The sequence below is a fragment of the Papaver somniferum genome, chromosome 7, assembly GCF_003573695.1.
Source record: "Papaver somniferum cultivar HN1 chromosome 7, ASM357369v1, whole genome shotgun sequence".
Classification (NCBI taxonomy): Eukaryota; Viridiplantae; Streptophyta; class Magnoliopsida; order Ranunculales; family Papaveraceae; genus Papaver; species Papaver somniferum.
The window spans coordinates 147,592,517-147,612,543 of record NC_039364.1 but is presented as its reverse complement, the minus strand read 5'-3'; the positions used below and the strand labels follow the sequence as shown (position 1 = coordinate 147,612,543).

Here is a 20,027-nt window from a genome sequence, read left to right as displayed (position 1 = left end):
ATATGCGTCATTTGGAGTTCAGTAACCTATAGTTTTTCTGGCCTGTATATTCGGTTCTAATATCAAAAGAATATTTCCGATTGTATATAATCGGAAAACAAGTAAGTACCTAACCACCGAATACCAAACATTCGGAAATAGAGATGGATAATTTCCTACCGAATATGCGTCATTTGGAGTTCAGTAACCTATAGCTTTTCTGGCCTGTATATTCGGTTCTAATATCAAAAGAATATTTCCGATTGTATATAATCGGAAAACAAAGTAAGTACCTAACCACCGAATAACCAACATTCGGGAAAAGAGATGGATAATTTCCTACCGAATATGCGTCATTTGGAGTTATGGATATGCATCATATGTATTGTACTGAATAACTATAGAGTGAGTTATAGAGTTAAAGAAAAAACCTGCAATAGAGCCACATTCCCGGCAACTTGGCAGGTTCCTAGCCTCAAAGCCTTTCTCAACTTCCATCAAGAATGCTAGACATGCCGTGCCCAAGAATAGTCACCGACTTCATGGAGAGGATCCAAAAGTTGTATAAGGTTGGCGTCGATCCGGTTGCCAGAAGTATTGGGGAATATGACACATCCCAATACACAAAGGAGATATGCGGTGGCAGCGTGGTTCACTTGCTCATCAGTTAACGTTCCATTCTTTTCCTTCTCCAAGGTGCCTCGAAACATATTCATCAAAGCTGTAATGTTGATCTGTCTTGTTCTGTAACTTGCATGCCTCCTAAACTCTGCTGTTGTTGTCTCTTCATCCCAACCTAAGCACTTTTTAGTTAGAGCATAAAGTTGTGCCCAACTTAACTGCTTTGTGTAGTTAAACTTCACAGTTGCCTTGGTCGGGAAGGTTAAGAATCTGCACAACATCATCCGGAGTAATCGTCATCTCCCCAAACGGCATATGGAAAGTATCGGTCTCAGGATACATTCTCTCCACGAACGCCGATATGGCCACACGATCATGTTCCAACAATGAATTCTCGGCGGCATTAGCTAACCCCGAGTTGGCAAAATTGACTTGAACCTTTCACATTCACCGGATAAAGGCCACGCAAGCATTTTTGTTGGTGCGGCGGTAGGTTTGAGTAGACGGACCGCATCTTGATGATCCTATTAAAGTACATAAAAAAATACTTAATACAAATATTACGATATAACACATAGACAATACATTAATAAAAAATAGTAATTTTATTACCTCGGTTTCGTATATTTCTCTGGCCCATGAGTCTTTGTATCCAAATAGCAATTTTCCTCCATCCGCCGGTAGCCCAAGGATTGTGCCTGCTAGAATACCCTTCTTCTTCAAGTGCTGAGGGACAAGATGTGATGCTTTCTTAGCAATATCCTTCTTTACACCATCTTTTCCTTTTTTGGCTTTTTGGGTACCACTTGGTTGTCCTTCTTCTTCTACTCTTGGCACTGGATCAACTGGTTCAATTTCATGGTGGGGTGTAACTTGTGGAGCAGTTGGTTCTGCACTTTGTTGAGCGGCTTGTTCAACACTTGGTTGCACCCCTTGTTCACTGCCTTGTTGTTCTACACTTTGTTCAGCACTTGGTTGCACTCCTTGTTGACTGCTTTGTTCTTGTAAGCTTTGTTGAGCACTTGAATTATCTTTGGCGCTCCTTTCCCTCCTAGCACTAGCTGTCACTTTCTTCCTCCTTTCTCGACTTTGTCTAAACAACAAAGAAAGGAACAATATTTACAAACTATACAATCGGAAGACAAAGTATGGAAATATAACCCGAATGACACATTCGGAAGTAAAAGACACATACTGTTCCCGAATACAAAACAATCGAAATATAACTAAACATGTTTACAACCGAATATGCATCAATTGGAGTTCAGCTGTAAATTTTTCATCCTACACAATCGGAAGACAAAGTGCACATCTATAACCCGAATGTACAAATTCGGAAGTAAGAAGACACATATTTTTTCCGAATGAAAAACAATCGGAATATAACTAAACATGTTTACAACCGAATATTCATCAACTGGAGTTCAGAAACTCTAAAATTTTATCCTACACAATCGGAGGTATAAAACATTATATTGTCTTCCGAATAAATACTGGCCCCAAAATGGGATTTTTCCTATATCAGAAATTTTGAGATTTTTTCAATATATACATTCGGTAGTGAGTGTTCTTCCGAATACTCTGTGTCTACTTAAATATATTCGGTAGACAGAAAATTCATTAAACTACCGATTATTAGCAGTTTGTATCCAGGAAGATATGACCACCAATATTCGGCAGATAATCATCAAATCTTTCTCCCGAATACTGTCGATGTTCTTGAGAAATGAAGAACACGACTACATTCAGAAGTAAATGAGCATGAATATCGTCCGAATCTGGATAAGTAACCGAAAACCCTAGAAAATTTTTTTCTCGATTCGACGAATTAAAGCGAAATAAACACCAAAAATGATAGATTCTTACCTAATTGGAGCCATTTGTAGTTGACGAAGTGTTTGACTATCGGAATCGCCACCACCGACTACATTGTCGGGTACTTGTTCTTCGCGTTCTTCGCTTTCTTCTTCATTTGCAGCAAGAATTTCTTTATTTCTTGCTAAAATCCCAATATTTGGATCGATACCCCGAGCAACATTTTTGGTTCTAGGTCCGTGGGTTTCATTTCCCTTATCCATTGTTTTATAAACGAATCGACGATGTTTTGATTTTACGATTCGCGGCGATGTTTCGGTTGAACGAGGAAAGTTTTTTTTCTTCCACAATCGGAAGATATGAAACTGGAAGAAGAAGAGTTGAAAAGAGTAGAACTTTGTTTGATTTGGTTTTTATACGGTTTTACCAGAAGGGCATTTATGTAACTTCAATATCATATACAGTACCCCTTAATTAGAGTCTTTGGATGGGTATAAATTAATGGCCCCTAAATTCTTTTGAGTGGCCCCTAAAAACGCGAGGTTAATTAGCAGCCACTGTGTGAGCCACACGAGCTGTTATTTAAGTTATCTTTATATTCCTTTTTCTGTAGCTATGAGAGGGGCTCATGAAAAAATAAATCAATATTCCTTTTACCTTTTCTTTCTTCTCCCCTTCTCGAAACCTTCTCAACTAAAAAGTTGCTTATGTGCCTCTTTGTAACGTGGATTGTCACTTGCAATCTATAACTTTAATTAATTCTTTAAATATGCTTTAAATCTCAATGATCTAATCACCCAGGTAATAATTGATTAGCTCAACTAAACATATAAGCATAACTAAGGGGATTTTGGTCATTGTAGGAAATATTTGAATGCTTATTTGATTTACTTCATTGTAATCCTACTGCATCTTAGGTTAATGGTTAAACTAATGTTATTCTTTATATACTTTAATTTATTTTAATTTATTTACAACATACCGGGTTCGATTGATAGCTTGTCAGCCGAATTAAGGTTTTCTGAAAACGTATCTAGGTTTGGCTGACAAGTTACCACCCGAACTTAGATTCGGCAAATTCAAAAAAGAGAAAAAAAGAACAATCAAACTTAGTGTTGTTCTTTTAATTATCGGCCGAACCATTCATCAACACCCGTCAAGAATGAATAACAGTGAACAGTTCGATTGATAACTCGTTACTCGTTAGCCGAACTTCACTCTATAACTTTCATAAAATTCTCCATTTTTCAATTAAATCTAATCTATCAATCAAACGTAAGAAAATAAAATATGAGTTTGTGGGAAATACTTTCTATTGTACATTTCCTTGTGAACAAATTTTGAGTCAATATATACTTAAGTTAAATGGAGGCTAGTTGGCATGCCTTTTTTTTTGAAGCATGTTGGCATGCCTTATGAACTGCACAACCTTCATGTCACTCGAGCATCGAGAAGAATTGGAAATCTATGCTCAGGCCACTTGGGGCATACACGTTTGAATAAACTCATACAGACGGTGTCGTGTTGTTGAACACTATGATTGAAAGTACACTTCATCGTTCCTGGCAAAATACACAGCAAAAACAGATATATTTAAAACCATGAAGAGCTAAAACCTGAGATCCTAGCTGCCCATCAGCAGCAACAGTAAATCTCACAACAAAAATACTATCGTTCAAGAGAAATCAGATAATTACCATGTGTACCGACAGATTCTTTAATGTTACCGCGAACACCTTTCTTTGTCCAGATTTCAACGGGCTGCTCACCACCCCCCACATCAAACAAATCAACATCCATAAACATTTCCATGAACTTCCAAGTAAGAAGTCAAGTAACGATTAATATCGGATACATCATATGAAAGATATCACGTACCTTAAAATGTGATACATCTCTGGGATCATGAAACATATAGCGGACCGTAGCTTTTAGCTTAGACACCCTTCGCGGTTAACTACAACGAAAATCATATAGAATTAATAAATGAAGAGTCTGAAGTGTTGAGCATCAGATTCTAATGATTTCCTGATCACCGAGACACTAAAATGAGTTACTACAGGTGATATTGGTAGAAGTTCTTGACTTTCCAAATAATAATTCTTTCGTCGTGATAATGCTGATAATAAGCATTGCTAAATGCTCTACCAAACCAGGAATACTATGACCTCACCCAGTCAATACAATTTTCTTGAGTATAATCTTCTCTGGGTCAATACTCTTTAGTGACCCGCTAGCAGCAACAGCAGGGTAGCCAACTTCTCCATTCCCCATCTTTAAGGCTATCAAGGGTGAAGGAGGAAAAGAAATTGGGGCATATACAGAAGCAATCGCAAACCGTCCTTCATGCAAAAATTTCTCCATTTTGTGCTGATTCGAGTTTATGCTATCTACAGAAAATATTGGCCTGCATAACACATTATTCCAATACTATTGAAATCGCGAGAAGAAAGAAACTATACGGAGCGATGAGATTACTTAAACTTTCAAGAAATTACCTAGCAGCAAATTGCCTGAATCCAACATGAAAAACTAGAGACTCCTTTCCTTTAATAGGAAACTGGTAAGACTTGTGTTTCTTTATGCTGCATAAAAAGAAAATTCTCTTGAGCCGACTATGAATTGGTATATTTAACAAACCTTATAAGATACAAAATAAACCGAAGAAGAACAGTTAATGCACATGATGTCAATTAAGATAGGGGAGACTTGGTTCTTTCTTTTAGGGATCCATGAAAAATCATGTGCTATTCAATCTTGAGGACTGAAGAGACGATAACTTTTCTTTTTCTTGCCAGAAAGAAAGGCTAAGTATTGCATCAAAACGCTGGCTAATAACAATAACAATGAAAACATACCTTGAAATTTAGAGAGTTCACAATAAAAAACATGCAAAAAATTTATATAATAGCAATTGAAAGAAGAGTTTACCCGAAGTGGAGAACAGACATCTTGGACTCGTGCTCCAAGCGCCCACTGGCAACCACAGGATTAACTTCACCAAAGAACAAAGTCTTAAAGCAACATCAACTGGTACGTCCTTAACGTGAACCCTTGCGTAAGACCCAACAGGAACGCACTCACACAGCCCAATGTCCCTGGCCTTTTCAAGCACGTATTTCTGTGTTGCCTTGTAGTTATGGAATGAGAAGATTCTAGCATATTCAGGAGGCAGAGGAATCTGTTATTCATAAACACCAAAAATTATATCACTGAAGTTCAAATATCAATTCCTGCAAGAGAAACAGTAACCTTTGAGTTAAAGCTTCTGACCTTGTCTAGGGCTGCACAAACCCGACTCAATCCACCGACCCAATCCACATCCGCCTGAAATTACCCACACCCGACCCAACCCACCTAGAAGCGGATCGATTATGGGTCACAACATCAAAACCCATAGTATTGTGGGTCGACTATGGGTCAAAGTTTCTCTCACCCGACCCAACCCACCCACCCACCTAAATATTTCTTAGTTAATATTAACCCTTAGATTACCTATCCTAGATGAATCACATCCGTTGAAGTAGTGATATATAATGCCTAAACTTAAATCGCTAACTTCACTTCAGTCTTCACTTCTTCAATCACTTCCTTGAATAGTCTTTTATCTTTTGAGCTTCGAACAATTGAACTCATTTCTTGTAATTTGTATGCACTTTGCAACTTTGCACCAACTTCTTACTTCTATGGATTATAATTATCATTTGTTTACACTTGACTTGGGATCAGTTCTTTAATTGTCATCTGTGAGAGTCTTAGGTAAATCTGTAACTTTTCTTTTTGATGCAATGTAACTGTAATGTGTATTTTATGGTGGGTAACCCACCACCCATCCGACCCAACCCATTGTAATGTTCACCCGACCCATTGTTATATTGGGTTGGTTGTGGGTGACAACTTCTGCTACCCACCATCAGTGGGTTGGGTGGTGGGTGAGGTCAAACCCGACCCAAACCGACTCATGTGTATCCCTAACCTTGTCCTTCCACACAGAAGTTCGAAGAGATTTAAGACCTTGGTACTTGCAAAAACGCACTTTAGCCAAAACATCTAAAGGAGTATCCACTTCATCTGGGCATTCTGAAATGACAGGATGTAAATGTGATTAGGGCTGCACAACCGGTAGGGTGGGTAGGATATGGCCTATACCCGCCACCCTACCCGTTTACTGGCGGTTAAGAAAATCTTTACCCGCCACCCTACCCGCCAAATAATGGATACGGTAGGATACGGTTAAAAAACTGGCGGGTAGGATAGGGTTGGCGGGTATGAGTAGGGTATGTGCATCCCTAGGTAGGATGGGTAGGATATGGCATATACACGTCACCCTATCCGTTTACTGGCGGTTAAGAAAATCTTTACCCGCCACCCTACCCGCCAAATAGTGGATAGGGTAGGATATGGTTAAAAAACTGACGGGTAGGGTAGGGTTGACGGGTATGGGTAGGGTATGTGCACCCCTAAATGTGACAGTTAAACCAGCTTTTGATTTTATGACCATGAGTTTATGTTAGTAACCTACGTATCTGATGCAGAAATGATTTTATGTTAGTAATCTATCTAATGCCGCCAAGTTGTCTTCATGTCTTGTGGTTGAGTTTGACTCCATGAGCTTTATTTTAAACTGAGCAGATACTTCAAATTTAACTGAGTTGAAATTACAGAGGCAAAGGAAGAGGGAAAACTACGGAAACCACTTTACAATTTCACTTCAGCAAGAGACCGGAATGTGCTAAGTTGAATGAGTGGAATGTGAAAAGAAGAGCTGAACCTTCCAGCAAATCTCCATAAGCAGAAATCCAAGACTTGCTTGGAAGATTTTTATATAAACAGTATTTAGAAACAATTTGGTCCTGAAAGGCAATCAAAGATTCAAAACTAATAGAACTTAGAAACTTCTAAGGAAATTATACCTCCTACAAATAGGACTACGGAAAGACATTCATCTCAACTTAAAAATCCTAATTAAACACCAAACCAAAAGTAGAAACCTAAGCTATTAGAGCTGTGAGAATTCATCAAACAGAAGAGTTCTTTCACCATTGTTCTAATCTCATTGTAGATTTTCCAGGGGCCAACGTCGATTTTATAACTGAGAAACCGCGGAACGCAACCATTGTTGCCATAAACTGCTTTGATTGGATTTATATAAAAAAAATCATTCTAGGATGCATGGCTAGTTTGTTCATACATTTGCATGTTGGAATATCTTTATCTAACAAAATATGGTAAAGGAAATGACAGACAGGTACTTGCATATTGGAATAGACTAATATTGGCGGGGAAAGAAGAACTAGTAACAATTCAATGCCAGAAACAAAAAATGTGTACCTCCATCTTCTGCATGAGCATCATTAATTTTCCGAACTTCATCTCGGATCATTTCCTTTGTAACGTCCTCATCCTCCTAAATTTGAAAGCATTATTTTAACGTTAAGAAGCTAAATAGACAACCCCATTAGTACACACAAAAAAAGTTGACTATTGAGGCTCTATCTATGGTAAGTAGATTTGCCTTGACCACTCTACCCAAGCTCGGTAACATCCTATAATGCTTTCTGGAGACAAGCCAAGATACACTCAGACCAAACCGTTAGTAGGCTAGGCGTGTATGGCCTGCTAATCAAGAAGTAGATAGAGGTAGTTAATTGGACCAAAGATAGGTGCTATAAACTCCAGATAAGGCTTTGAACAGTAAGGAGGTTATCATTTGGCAGCTTGGCACTGCAGGTCTGCCTCATTGCGCCCCACCTGACCCCAATTACAACACAGAGTACACACATACATGATATAACTAAGCAAGTCAAGATACGGATAACTAACATAGTTTAACAAAATTAATAGAGAAACCAAAGAATTATGTTGCTGAAACATAGATATTTGGTGATGTCATCTTTTATATGGTGTGTATCACTGACTAGTGCGACTTTCAGTTGAAATTTTTTTATAATGTGAAAACAAGAAGAGATGCAAAGGATCGGCAAGAAAATAGCTGATAATAAACACTAAGACTCCATAGGTTCTATATTTGTTAGTACTATAAATGTTAAAAAATACAACCGGTCTCTTATTTTTGAAATAAAACAAAAACTGCAAGGTGATATGATTGGTTGGTGGGAATTTCGGTGGTTCTGAACTCAGGTCATGGTAACAACACCCAAAATACTGTCCTTGCAAGGGGAATCTATTGCATGAAATTTAAGGATGAGATCTCAGACTCTGAATTTCGTGGTAAGAAATGTATAATATAACACTTGAAGTGCTACATAAATTACTCACCTCTAACACAGTATCAGCATCAGTATCCTCATCTGAATAAACCTCTTGGTCTTCACCGTGCAAGCAATCACTCCCTGAATTTCGGTTATCTTCACCCTCAAAAGACTCGGCAGCCTGCTTCAGTCAAATGATAAAATTGTTTACAAAAAATCACAGCAACCCCATCTAAAGCAGAGAACATTGAAAGCATAAATTGGTTGTGTAACGTAAATTCAAACAAAAAATAGAACCTGATTCTCGAAGGGGCTAATTATGCTTCGTCTCTGACACTCATCTGCTTCAGTCATCTCCATCTCTGTAGGCCAAGTCTGATACCAAATATCATGTAGTTAATGAACTGACCTGGGAGCAATTTTCCAGAGATATACATTGACCTAACAACAATATCACCAAACACTTGAACAGTAAAGAGTAATACAACGTAAAGAACGCAGGACCATGAACTTTTGTAAAATATTACCTGTTCCCTTACATGAAGTTTAGGGTCATTTTCAGTGACTAAAGACTGCTGTTTTGACAGATCAGGAAGTAAAGAGTGAATGATCTGCATTTTAAGAGAGATGTCAGCTACCCAAAATAGAAACTGCATATTTTATAAAGGATGAAAAAGGAACAAAGGAGAATATTTGGTTTCTCTATTTATGATTGGCTTACACTGCAAGAAAATATTCTCAAGATATGTTGCTATCTATACGAATATGTGGCATGTATAGGATATATATATACACTTCTTGTAAAACCTCCATTGATAATAAGAAACCCTAATCATTCTTCTCCCGTGGACGTAGGCTATAGCCGAACCACGTTAAACTGTGTTTCTTCTTTAATCTGTTTTAGTTAACTGCATAACATCTTATGCAGATCCAATATTAACTGCATAACATCTTATGCAGATCCAATATTGACTGCATAACATCTTATGCATACTGCATAACATCTCATGCATACCAACATGGTATCAGAGGATCGTTAACGATCCTGGCCGTTTCTCTGTAATCAAGTTTCGTTTCTCTGTGTGTTTACTATGGCACAATCAAATCATAATACTAGTTTGCGTTTAACCTCTGTCTTGTTGAATGATGTCAATTATGTCAACTGGTCTAGGGCTGCTGCTCTTGCTCTTGGGGGTAAAATAAAGTCTGGGTATATTGGTGAGAATAGTACTTGTCCAGATGCTAAAGATCCAAAGTATGGAGATTGGATTGCTGATGATCAACTGGTTCGCACGTGGCTTCTCCAGTCGATGGAACCACATATTTCGGAAATTTTCTCGTTTTCAGAATCTGCAAAGGATTTGTGGAAGTCTGTTGCTAGTCTGTATGGCTTACGGAATAATGCTGCTCGGGTGTTTGAGCTGAAGCGTGAGATTGTTGAGGCTGCACAAGGTACGAAAAGTTTTACTGAACATTTTGGTTATTTAAAAAGGAAGTGGGATGAACTGGATACATATCGTCCTCATACAACTGATGCCAAAATTCTCTTAAAGAGGGTTGAGGAGGATAAAAAATTTGATGTGCTCAGTAGCCTCACATCAGAGTATGAATCTCTTAGAAGCACAATTCTCATGAGTGCTGAATTGCCAAGTTTGTCTAGTGTCTGTGCGAATGTGCAACGTGAAGAGACACGCAAGAAAGTTATGAATCCTGTTTCTAAAAGCATTGTAGACATGGATGCTGCTGAATCCAGTGCTCTTCTGAGCTCCAGAGATGATAAACGAAGAGCCATGCCATTTGATAAGGACAAGACTTCTTGTGCTAAGGGTAAGAGAGAAGTTTTTCATTGTGATCATTGTAATAAAACTGGTCACACCAAGGATCGTTGTTGGGATATTTATCCTCATCGTAAAGCTAATTTTGACAAAAATAAGCTTGCTCGAGCTGTTGTAGCTGACAATTCATCCTTTACCATAGACCAGTTGAAGGATTTCTTTCACCAGTTGAGTAATAAGAATGAGCGCAAGGCCAACCATACTTCAGGTAACCTGCTAGCCTTTCTTACTACGCCTGTTTCCAACCGTCACATTTGGATTATTAATTCAGGAGCTACAGATCATATGGAAAATGATCCTTCGTCAGTTCATGCATTTATTCGCAACTCTCATAAAAATGTGTCTGTTGCTAATGGCTCTACTGCTCCTGTGCTGGGCAGTGGGAAAGTGCATTTTTTTCCAGATTGTCCGCCATCTAATGCACTTGTTGTTCCCTCGTTTCCTACTCAATTGTTATCTGTTGGTCAAATCACTAATTCTCTGAATTGTGATGTTACATTTACCCCTACCTCGGTCATCTTTCAGGATCGAAAGACGAAGAAGATGATTGGTAGAGGCATCTTTTCTCATGGATTGTACCTGTTACGCTCTAGTGACATGGCATGTCTCACTCACAGATCAACTCCGCGGTTTCTTTATCATCAACGACTTGGACATCCTTCCAGTCGTGTTTTGTCTAGGATTTTTCCCACTTTTTCTGTTCAGTCTCAAGTCTGTGATGTTTGCGCAGTTTTCTAAACAATCTCGTTTTCCATTTCCTACCTATGTGACTCGAGCTACAATGCCTTTTGAATTAATTCATTCTGATTTATGGGGTCCTGCTCCAATTGATGCTTATGATGGGTATAAATATTTGTTATCTTTATAGATGATTGGTCACGTGCTACATGGATCTATTTACTCAAATCCAAAACTGAAGTTTCATCTGTATTTGTGGATTTTCATTGTATGATCCGCAACCAATTTGATGCACAGGTTAAAATTTTAGATCGATAATGGCACTGAGTTTGTCAAAGGCCCTCTTCCAGGTTATTTGCGTAGTCATGGTATTATCCATCAAACTAGCTGTGTTGGTACTTCACAGCAAAATGGTGTTGCTGAAAGGAAACTCCGTCATATTCTGGAAACAACCCGTGCTCTTATGATTCAGATGCATGTTAAAGAAATTTGGTCTCATGGTTCTCTGACGGCCACTTACTTGATCAATCGTCTGCCTATCGTGTGCTTGAGTTCAAATCTCCATTAGAGTTTTAAAACATCATCAGCCTGACATTTCTCATTAGAGTTTTCGGTTGTGTGTGTTATGTACATTTACAGGCAAAGCATCGTGATAAACTGGATTCACGGGCAACTAAGTGTGTGTTCTTTGGTTACTCTCTACAAAGAAAGGATATATTTGTTATCATCCACCCACTAGAAAGCTACAGATTTCTCGTGATGTTGTGTTTGATGAAACAGTGGCTTATTTTCAGTGTGATTCTGGCAGTCGGTCTCAGGGGGAGTGTTATACAGATTTGGCCCACTTCCAGTTATTAATGAGATACCTACTGCAACAGATTCCCAAGAGATAATGGTGATGGGGTAGAGTTGGTGGACTTACCTACTGCAGTGTTGGATGTGCATAATGAAGCAGTTCATGAAGAAGCTTCAGACAATAATGTTAATGTTACTGATGATAATACAGGACTACAAGATGTGCCGCATCAAGTTCCAGAAACTGAGGTTATGGTTCCACAACCAGTGGTACCAATTGTCAGAACCTCAAGTCGTGAAAAGAAGGCTCCAGAGAAATACAAAGATTTCTTTACATATCATTCCGCTGCGTATCCTATACAAGCACATTTAACTTATGATCATGTAGGTTCTTCACACTCTGCATTTCTAAGTGCTATATCCAGTCATCAAGAACCTAAAAACTATAATGAAGCAAAGTCTAATCCAAAATGGAGGGCACCAATGGAGAATGAGTTACGTGCCTTAGATGTAAATAATACATACAGTATTGTCAAGTTGCCTCCCGAGAAGAAGACTGTTGGATGTAGATGGGTGTACAAAATTAAATACAGAAGTGATGGAACTGTTGAGCGTTATAAGGCAAGATTAGTGGCAAGAGGTTTTACTCAGAGATATGGAGAAGACTACACAGAAACTTTTGCACCAGTTGCAAAGATGAATACTTTTCGTGTTCTTATGTCTCTTGCAGTTAATAAAGATTGGAAATTATTTCAAATGGATGTGAAGAATGCATTCTTACAAGGTGATCTAGAAGAAGAGGTGTATATGAGTATACCACCTGGACACCCTCGAGAAGGAGAGAGCAATATGGTTTGCAAGCTTAAGAAGGCAATATATGGTTTAAAGAAATCACCACGTGCATGGTATGCAAAGCTAAGTTCAGTACTCATCCAGAATAAGTTCAAAAGGAGCTCTGCCGATTCTTCCTTGTTTATTAAAAGAAGTAATCTTGGTAAAACTATAGTTCTAGTGTATGTTGATGACCTTGTGATTACAGAAGACAATCAACAAGAAATTAGAAATCTTAAAGCAATGTTTCATTCCAGATTTGACATCAAGGATTTAGGAATACTGAAGTATTTCCTGGGATTAGAAGTTGCTTACTCAAAGAAGGGTATTTTTCTGAATCAAAGAAAATATGTGTTGGACCTGCTGAAGGCTACAGGAAAAATGGGAGTAAAGCCTTGTGATACTCCTACAGAAATTGGCAACAAACTTGATAATGATGGTGATGTGTTAAGTGATATTGGGTCATATCAAAGGTTATTAGGCAAGTTAATTTATCTCACTGTTACCAGACCTGACATAGCACATGCAGTAAGCTTAGTCAGTCGTTATATGCATACACCTCGTGTTAAACATCTAAATGCAGTAACTAGGATTCTACAGTATTTAAAAGGATCACCAGGAAGAGGAGTTTTGATGACAAAGAATGAAGCCTATTCAATTTCTAGCTACTGTATAACAGCATATTCATATGCTGATTATGCTGGATGTCCAGTTGATCGTAAATCAACAACAGGGTACTGCATATTCTTTGGTGGTAATCTGGTTACATGGAGAAGCAAGAAACAAAATGTTGCTTCTCGATCAAGTGCTGAAGCAGAATACAGAGCCATGGCTTCAACAACTTGTGAGATTGTTTGGCTGCGAGCATTACTTAAAGATTTGGGTTTTCTGTCACCTCAGCCAGCTAAGATATTTTATGACAATCAAGCAGCGATACAAATCGCATCAAATCCCACCTTTCATGAGCGTACAAAGCACATAGAAGTGGATTGTCATTTTGTTAGAGAGAAGGTATTGGCCAAAGTAATATGCACTCCCTTCGTTCGTAGTCATCAACAACTGGCATATGTTTTTACTAAGGGTTTATCTGTCAAGCAATTCAGTGGAATTCTATCCAAGTTGGGCTCCATTGATATCATCGCACCAACAGGGGGAGTGTTGGAACAAAGGAGAATATTTGGTTTCTCTATTTATGATTGGCTTACACTGCAAGAAAATATTCTCTAGATATGTTGCTATCTATACGAATATGTGGCATGTATAGGATATATATATACACTTCTTGTAAAACCTCCATTGATAATAAGAAACCCTAATCATTCTTCTCCTGTGGACGTAGGTTATAGCCGAACCACGTTAAACTGTGTTTTTTCTTTAATCTGTTTTAGTTAACTGCATAACATCTTATGCAGATCCAATATTAACTGCATAACATCTTATGCAGATCCAATATTGACTGCATAACATCGTATGCATACTGCATAACATCCATGCATACCAACAGAACGCATAAATCAAAGATAGTAAAGATTTTGTACAGTGTAATAAAAAAGAGGACAGCTTAAAATGCTCCAAGAAAAGAAAAAAAAAAAGGTTTAATAAGACAATAACAAGAATACGAACGGTCCATTCTCCACCCCATTTGTTACAAAGCATAGACAATAATACCCAAGGAGGACATCTTTAGCAGATAAGCAATTTACACCATGAACATCATATCATATCAACAAAAATGATTTCAAAGCTTCTCTTTATGAATGTATATGACCCATTGTAAATTCTGGACGCAAATCACTATGGAAATAAAGGAATGCTGATTTAGAATTGAAGGGAGAAGACTGGAAATAAATAGTTATTATTAATATTTTTAAGCAACTGACAAACTTCGACTCAGTGAAAGGCAGTCTAATATCTTTCTTAAAGTAGCAAAGGGGTTCTAGTTTCTCTCCTATTGAATTGCCGTTATGATGGATATATATATATATATATAAATTCATTCAAGACAGAACAGAAAAATTGTCAGTTGGATAAACAAAAAATGAGAACAATAAAGCGACTTGATGCATAGGGTGGGCAAAAGTGCTATCCAGTTCAAGCCATGTCACTGTAATTATTTTCCTGGAAAACTATAGAGTTCTTCCCGTAGATAACATAAAAGAGTATGTTAAAGAAAACTGAGCTATCTGTGGCATCCTATCAGATGCTGCTAGCACTCACATTTAGATTCTCCCTAAGCTTTATTGGGCTGAGATAGTCTATATTACTATGCATCTAAGGCATATGTATTAGTTCGCTACCCTAGGCTGCAGCGAATCAACGGACAATAACTAACTGATGGTCTAATACAAGTAATTAATATGAAATTGTTTTATTACTAGATGAGATTAGTTTATTGATCCGTCTTAAATTTCTTCTCAGTTTAAGTTTACTTCCTTTATTTTTCCTCACTCACTATGTTATTCTGGATTCCCTGAGTATTTTGGCTGTCAGGTTTGTCCAATTTTTAATCTGAATCTATATGGCTGGGTTGTGGATTGTAATTCTTGTACAGTCTTTGTCCTTGATATATTCCTTACTGTACCAAGCAAAAACACTGACTAATTCTTGTACACTCTTTGTCCTTGATATATTCCTTACCTTACCAAGCAAAAACATTGAATAATTTTAGTAGTTATCTGTTAAAATTTAGTGCAAGTATTCAGTTTAGTAACGGCAAATTAGCATAAGACGAAAGGTTTCAAAGTCAGCCTATATGTTTTCGGTAATGATGAGAACATACTTTCTAAGCATAAAAAGTCATTCTTACCAACAATCACTTAATTCTAGAAGATCAAATCTTATATAGTCTGAGACGAAGATCATCAACAAAACAATGTTAGTTTCTTAGTCTTGTCTCAGGTTAATTCTGTAAAATGAGATCATTTTTAGTGAGGGGAGACTGGGAAGTATATTGGTGACGGAGAATATTAATGCAAATATCAGGCCTCACAGAAAAAAATTGTGAGGGCAATCTGCCAATGCTACTCGAATAGATAATTTAAATGTGTTTGTATGTTATCCTTGTAAATGGTCAAAAAGTGAATCAGATGTGGTATTGCTTCCTACCTCATTGACTACCACATACTAATAGACTCCTTGGTTGTCTTTCACTATGGGTATTTACAAATGACTATAAACTTTTATGTCATCTTTGAGCAAATCCAACACAAAGTTGAAATGGCAAGGGAATTCAGAGAAAAAAAATGACGATAGTTGAACAAAGATTTTGCTAAACCAAGAGAATAGTTAACAAAGACATCTGAAATTTTAATCAATTTCAGTAGATGTAAATACCTGTGTACCATGTAACTCATCTGAGTCCATCAAGTCCTGCTCTCTCCCTGCCTTCAAAGGATTGGGATCCTGGAGAACATCTATCTTTGATATCTGGAAGTCACCTGAACCTGACACATGAACCTAACTCAAAAAAGAAACAATAAGCACATGTATGTTCCCACTCTGCTGGCAAGCTCAAAGGTTGTAACAAGTTACCAATTGATTCACTGAAAGGCCATGCGCTCGCAAATACCCAGAGAGGAGGAGGGTACAGAGTTTAGGACTCCCATCATTGACTATCAAATCAACCTACATTAAGATAATTGAACACACTATAAATCAAAGAAACAGAATTTAGAAAATTATCCGACACCCTAATTTATGCAAAATCCACTACAATTATTATGTAATGTTTAATCAACAACTACTTGTCAACGAGTGGCACTCTCAAAGCCAAATTCTGTATGACCCTTCAAAGGAGTGTGCTCTACTTCAAGGTGCCACACAGCTAAGAATGCATCACCATCAACATCACAATTTATGTAGCCTCTTAATATCACACAAGTTGACTAGATTCATTAGAGTAGCAAATTCAGGGATCACCCTTCAATGAATTAAAAAAAAATCAATCTAGTGTCATAAACGGAAAACCTACACAAGGATGCCGAAAAAAATTGTAAATGAACAGTCATTAATATTGAAAAGATAGTGTGGATCATGATGAGATACTCACATGCAGTCTTTTGAAATCAGGAACACGGGATAACTAAAATGAGATCTACTGGGACTAGAATTGTGTTTTCTGTTTAAGAACTTTGAAAAAAGAACCGGTATGAAAATGGTCATCACTATTTCTGATTAGACAAAGGGCAACAATCATAACTGAAAAATCATGTGGTTGAGAAACTCTTAGTGATTACAAATACCTCGTGAGCCATGAGGTAAGGGCGTTGACTTCGCCAAAAAGGTACAGTGAGCCGGTACTCCTTAAATAGCCACATGAACTACAGCCAAATGATAGAGAATAAGAAAATAGAACTTAATTGAATGAAGATTTATTGACAGCACAAACAATTCACTGTCATTGGTAAACATTTGTACAACCTTGTGCAATTCCTCTGTTGTATCTGCTGGATAGAACTTAGAATCAGGCAATTCGGATGCAAGGCTAGACATGCATGTCTTCTTCATATCATTTCTTTTCTTCAGTTCCAAAGGAAGATCCTACAACAAAAGACATGAGTTTCAATTTTAAGATATAGAGGTCCTTCAAATAGGAAACCTGTATATAGCTAACATAAATAGCCTATACTTACACGAACTAAAACAACAGTGCTCGGCAAACCAAGTGCTTTAAAGACAGAGAGGCATTGGCTTCCAAATGAATCAATATAAGAGCAGGTATTGACTTCTTTAGATAACGAGCTGGCTGACGCTACGAAAGCAATCAGATCTGCAACCTGATACCGAAGAATATATGTGAGGACTGATAGAAAAAATGCAGATACAGGTCATGCACTATGCACTGCATAGTTGTTGAACTATGAATTTAAATACCTTCGCGAGTTCCATACAAGCTAATAAGTCTCTGTGGGGTGCTTCCAAGACCTATTGTAAGACATACAGTTTCAGAAGTATGTGTAACAGGAAATTGACTAGATAGCTAAAATTAGTGAAAATCCATTTGAAAGAGACAAATGGAGAATAAAGTAGCATGGAGAAATGAGAACTTATAAATAACTAGAGATTCTTCTTTGAATAAAAAGAAAAATGAGTGTCACACTGGATACTTCTGGTTCCCACACGCACTTACCTCCCTTTGAAGCCATATTGAAGATTCTACAAGAAAAGTAAACTCGAAACATTCTTTACAACCTCTCTCCCGAGGCACAATATGCTTTGGTCTCTCTTTTTCTTAATCATCTCTTGTAACATTTTCTCTCGACCATGCCGGAGATACAAGGTAGACTGGTAGAGGATGGCAGATGGGATATGGTAATTTATAAGCTCCTCTAACAGTTGCAAGGCTACAGAGGTCTTATCAGACAAAGTCTATCACATTTTCTTTCTTAATATACAAGGCACTCTACTCGTTGCGTTCCACAGTGGTTGATGAGGTTATCATATGAGTAATAAACTTAATTTTCCCACTCATTGCAGATATCATTAGACTCTGAGCTTAGTTATTAAGAATATGATATGGTCAAATTTGGCTCATTTATAGTTCAACTGACCCAGTAGAAGCACGGCATCTCATAATACTTCACTATGATAGAAACTCTCACGCAAACATAAACAAATAGAAGTAGTTCCAGAACTTGAAGACAAAAGTAAAAAAGATAGCTTACAGTTGCTCTAGTTTTGTAGTATGGAGAAGCAATAGTGGTTTTATTTGCATCTTCTGGAGACATTAATCTTGTGAGTTGTTCTTTGAGTCCGCTAACGTTTGCAGATTTGGTAAGGCCAAAAAGAACCTGTTTTTTTTACAACCAAGCACATGACCATGTATTTTTATTTTATTTTTGATCAATATGACCATGTATGAATCACCCCAAACTACTTCTACCACTAACACTTTAAAACATATACTCACAATAACTCGTGGGGGAGTTCCTGATCCATTTGAAGCCCTTTTCTCTTCCAATAGGCAAGCTCTTTTCTGAGCTCGTATCTAACGTAGAAGTAAATTGCAGTTTTTAATTAGTTAAGGATAATAATTTAGATTAAACATATTGGAATTAAAAAAAAATTATTTACCATTTTGATGTGATGAAACCGAGCAGCTTTAGCTCCTTTTCCGACATGGCAATCTGATTTTCCGATTCTGTTCTTTTTAACGTCTATACACAATCCCAAGTTGTAAAATGTTAACTCAAACTATAGTTAAAACACAAAATTGGTTAAAAAGACCAAAATTAATAATTTCTGGGTGAAAAAGACATTTAGATTTTGATACAGTTTAAATTGACAAAAATGTAAAAATATCCAGGATGTAAACAGTTTCATCCTACCCATTTTCAAATATTTTTTCTTATTTTTAATTTATATCACGATGCATCCAGTTTCATCCTTGTTGTTTTTTAAGTTTAAGTCAGCATGAATCCAGTTTCATCCTTGCTATTTTTTTGGTGTCCATTTCACCCATATTAATTTTTACTCGTCCATTTGAACCATGTTTTAAAAATATTTGGGCAAATGACCCATTTTCCGTAGTTAAAAATGAAAGAAGTAGGATTAAACTTAGGATTATAGAAATGTGAGATCCGGAAAACGAACCAATTCCAGACGTTTTATGAAGGTTATTACAAGATGACTTGCATGTGAAACGAGATTTATGAGACTTGTTCTTTTGAGCCGACGGCATTGTGATTCAAACCTTAATATTTTTTTTTCTTTGAAGTAATGGAGAGTATACAATAAGAACCTTTGATTGGGATGACCAAAACCTCAAAAAAAAACTGTTGGTTCTTCGTACCGAGGAACATTGACAGTGATCGAATGAAGATCGAGTATATATTAGTAACTCTAGACTAGATACATCGACAAAAACCCTGAAAAGAAGAAACTTAACACGGGAACGCAAAAAAAGTAAGAAACTTAAGATACTACAGAATGGGAACCTGGGAACCTCTTGTCCAACCCGCCAATCCACCCACAATTTGCCGGGTGGACACCCGACTCGCTCATGAATGGACTTGACGTAGATCCATTTTTGAAAATCCATTAAATATTAGATTGGGTGAATGCCTAGAAATCTATTAAATAGTAGTATTAGATTGGGTTCAATGTCCAATGTTATGGGTTCAATGCCTCATTTATTGTGGGTTCAATGTTATGTCCAATGTTATGGGCTTATATCTAAAATTTTCGATATAAGCCCTCTCTCTCTAAGTCATTTTTTTCCTATCAACCTGCCTTGTCGCATGATATAAATGAGTGGATTGAT

At 37.3% G+C, this 20,027-nt stretch overlaps 1 protein-coding gene and 1 long non-coding RNA gene across 2 annotated transcripts; both read right to left on the bottom strand.

The window, feature by feature from the left end:
- Window positions 1–3,877: 3,877 nt before the first annotated feature.
- LOC113293053 lies at window positions 3,878–4,999 on the bottom strand. The gene is made up of 5 exons (XR_003332025.1): window positions 4,914–4,999; window positions 4,589–4,822; window positions 4,294–4,372; window positions 4,113–4,176; window positions 3,878–3,977 (listed from the first exon to the last, which is right to left on the bottom strand). It is a non-coding gene; the product is annotated as an uncharacterized LOC113293053 (long non-coding RNA).
- A 1,585-nt stretch (window positions 5,000–6,584) lies between these two features.
- Window positions 6,585–19,445, bottom strand: LOC113295348 (pre-rRNA-processing protein TSR1 homolog). The gene is made up of 15 exons (XM_026543688.1): window positions 19,358–19,445; window positions 18,839–18,921; window positions 18,675–18,752; window positions 18,430–18,555; window positions 17,639–17,689; window positions 17,398–17,541; window positions 17,186–17,305; window positions 17,008–17,085; window positions 16,298–16,390; window positions 16,100–16,222; window positions 9,155–9,238; window positions 8,925–9,002; window positions 8,695–8,808; window positions 7,747–7,822; window positions 6,585–7,268 (listed from the first exon to the last, which is right to left on the bottom strand). Exons 1-15 carry the CDS (start codon window positions 19,443–19,445, stop codon window positions 7,252–7,254), a joined length of 1,353 nt encoding a protein of 450 aa, XP_026399473.1. The 3' UTR covers window positions 6,585–7,251.
- Between the last annotated feature and the right edge of the window lie 582 nt (window positions 19,446–20,027).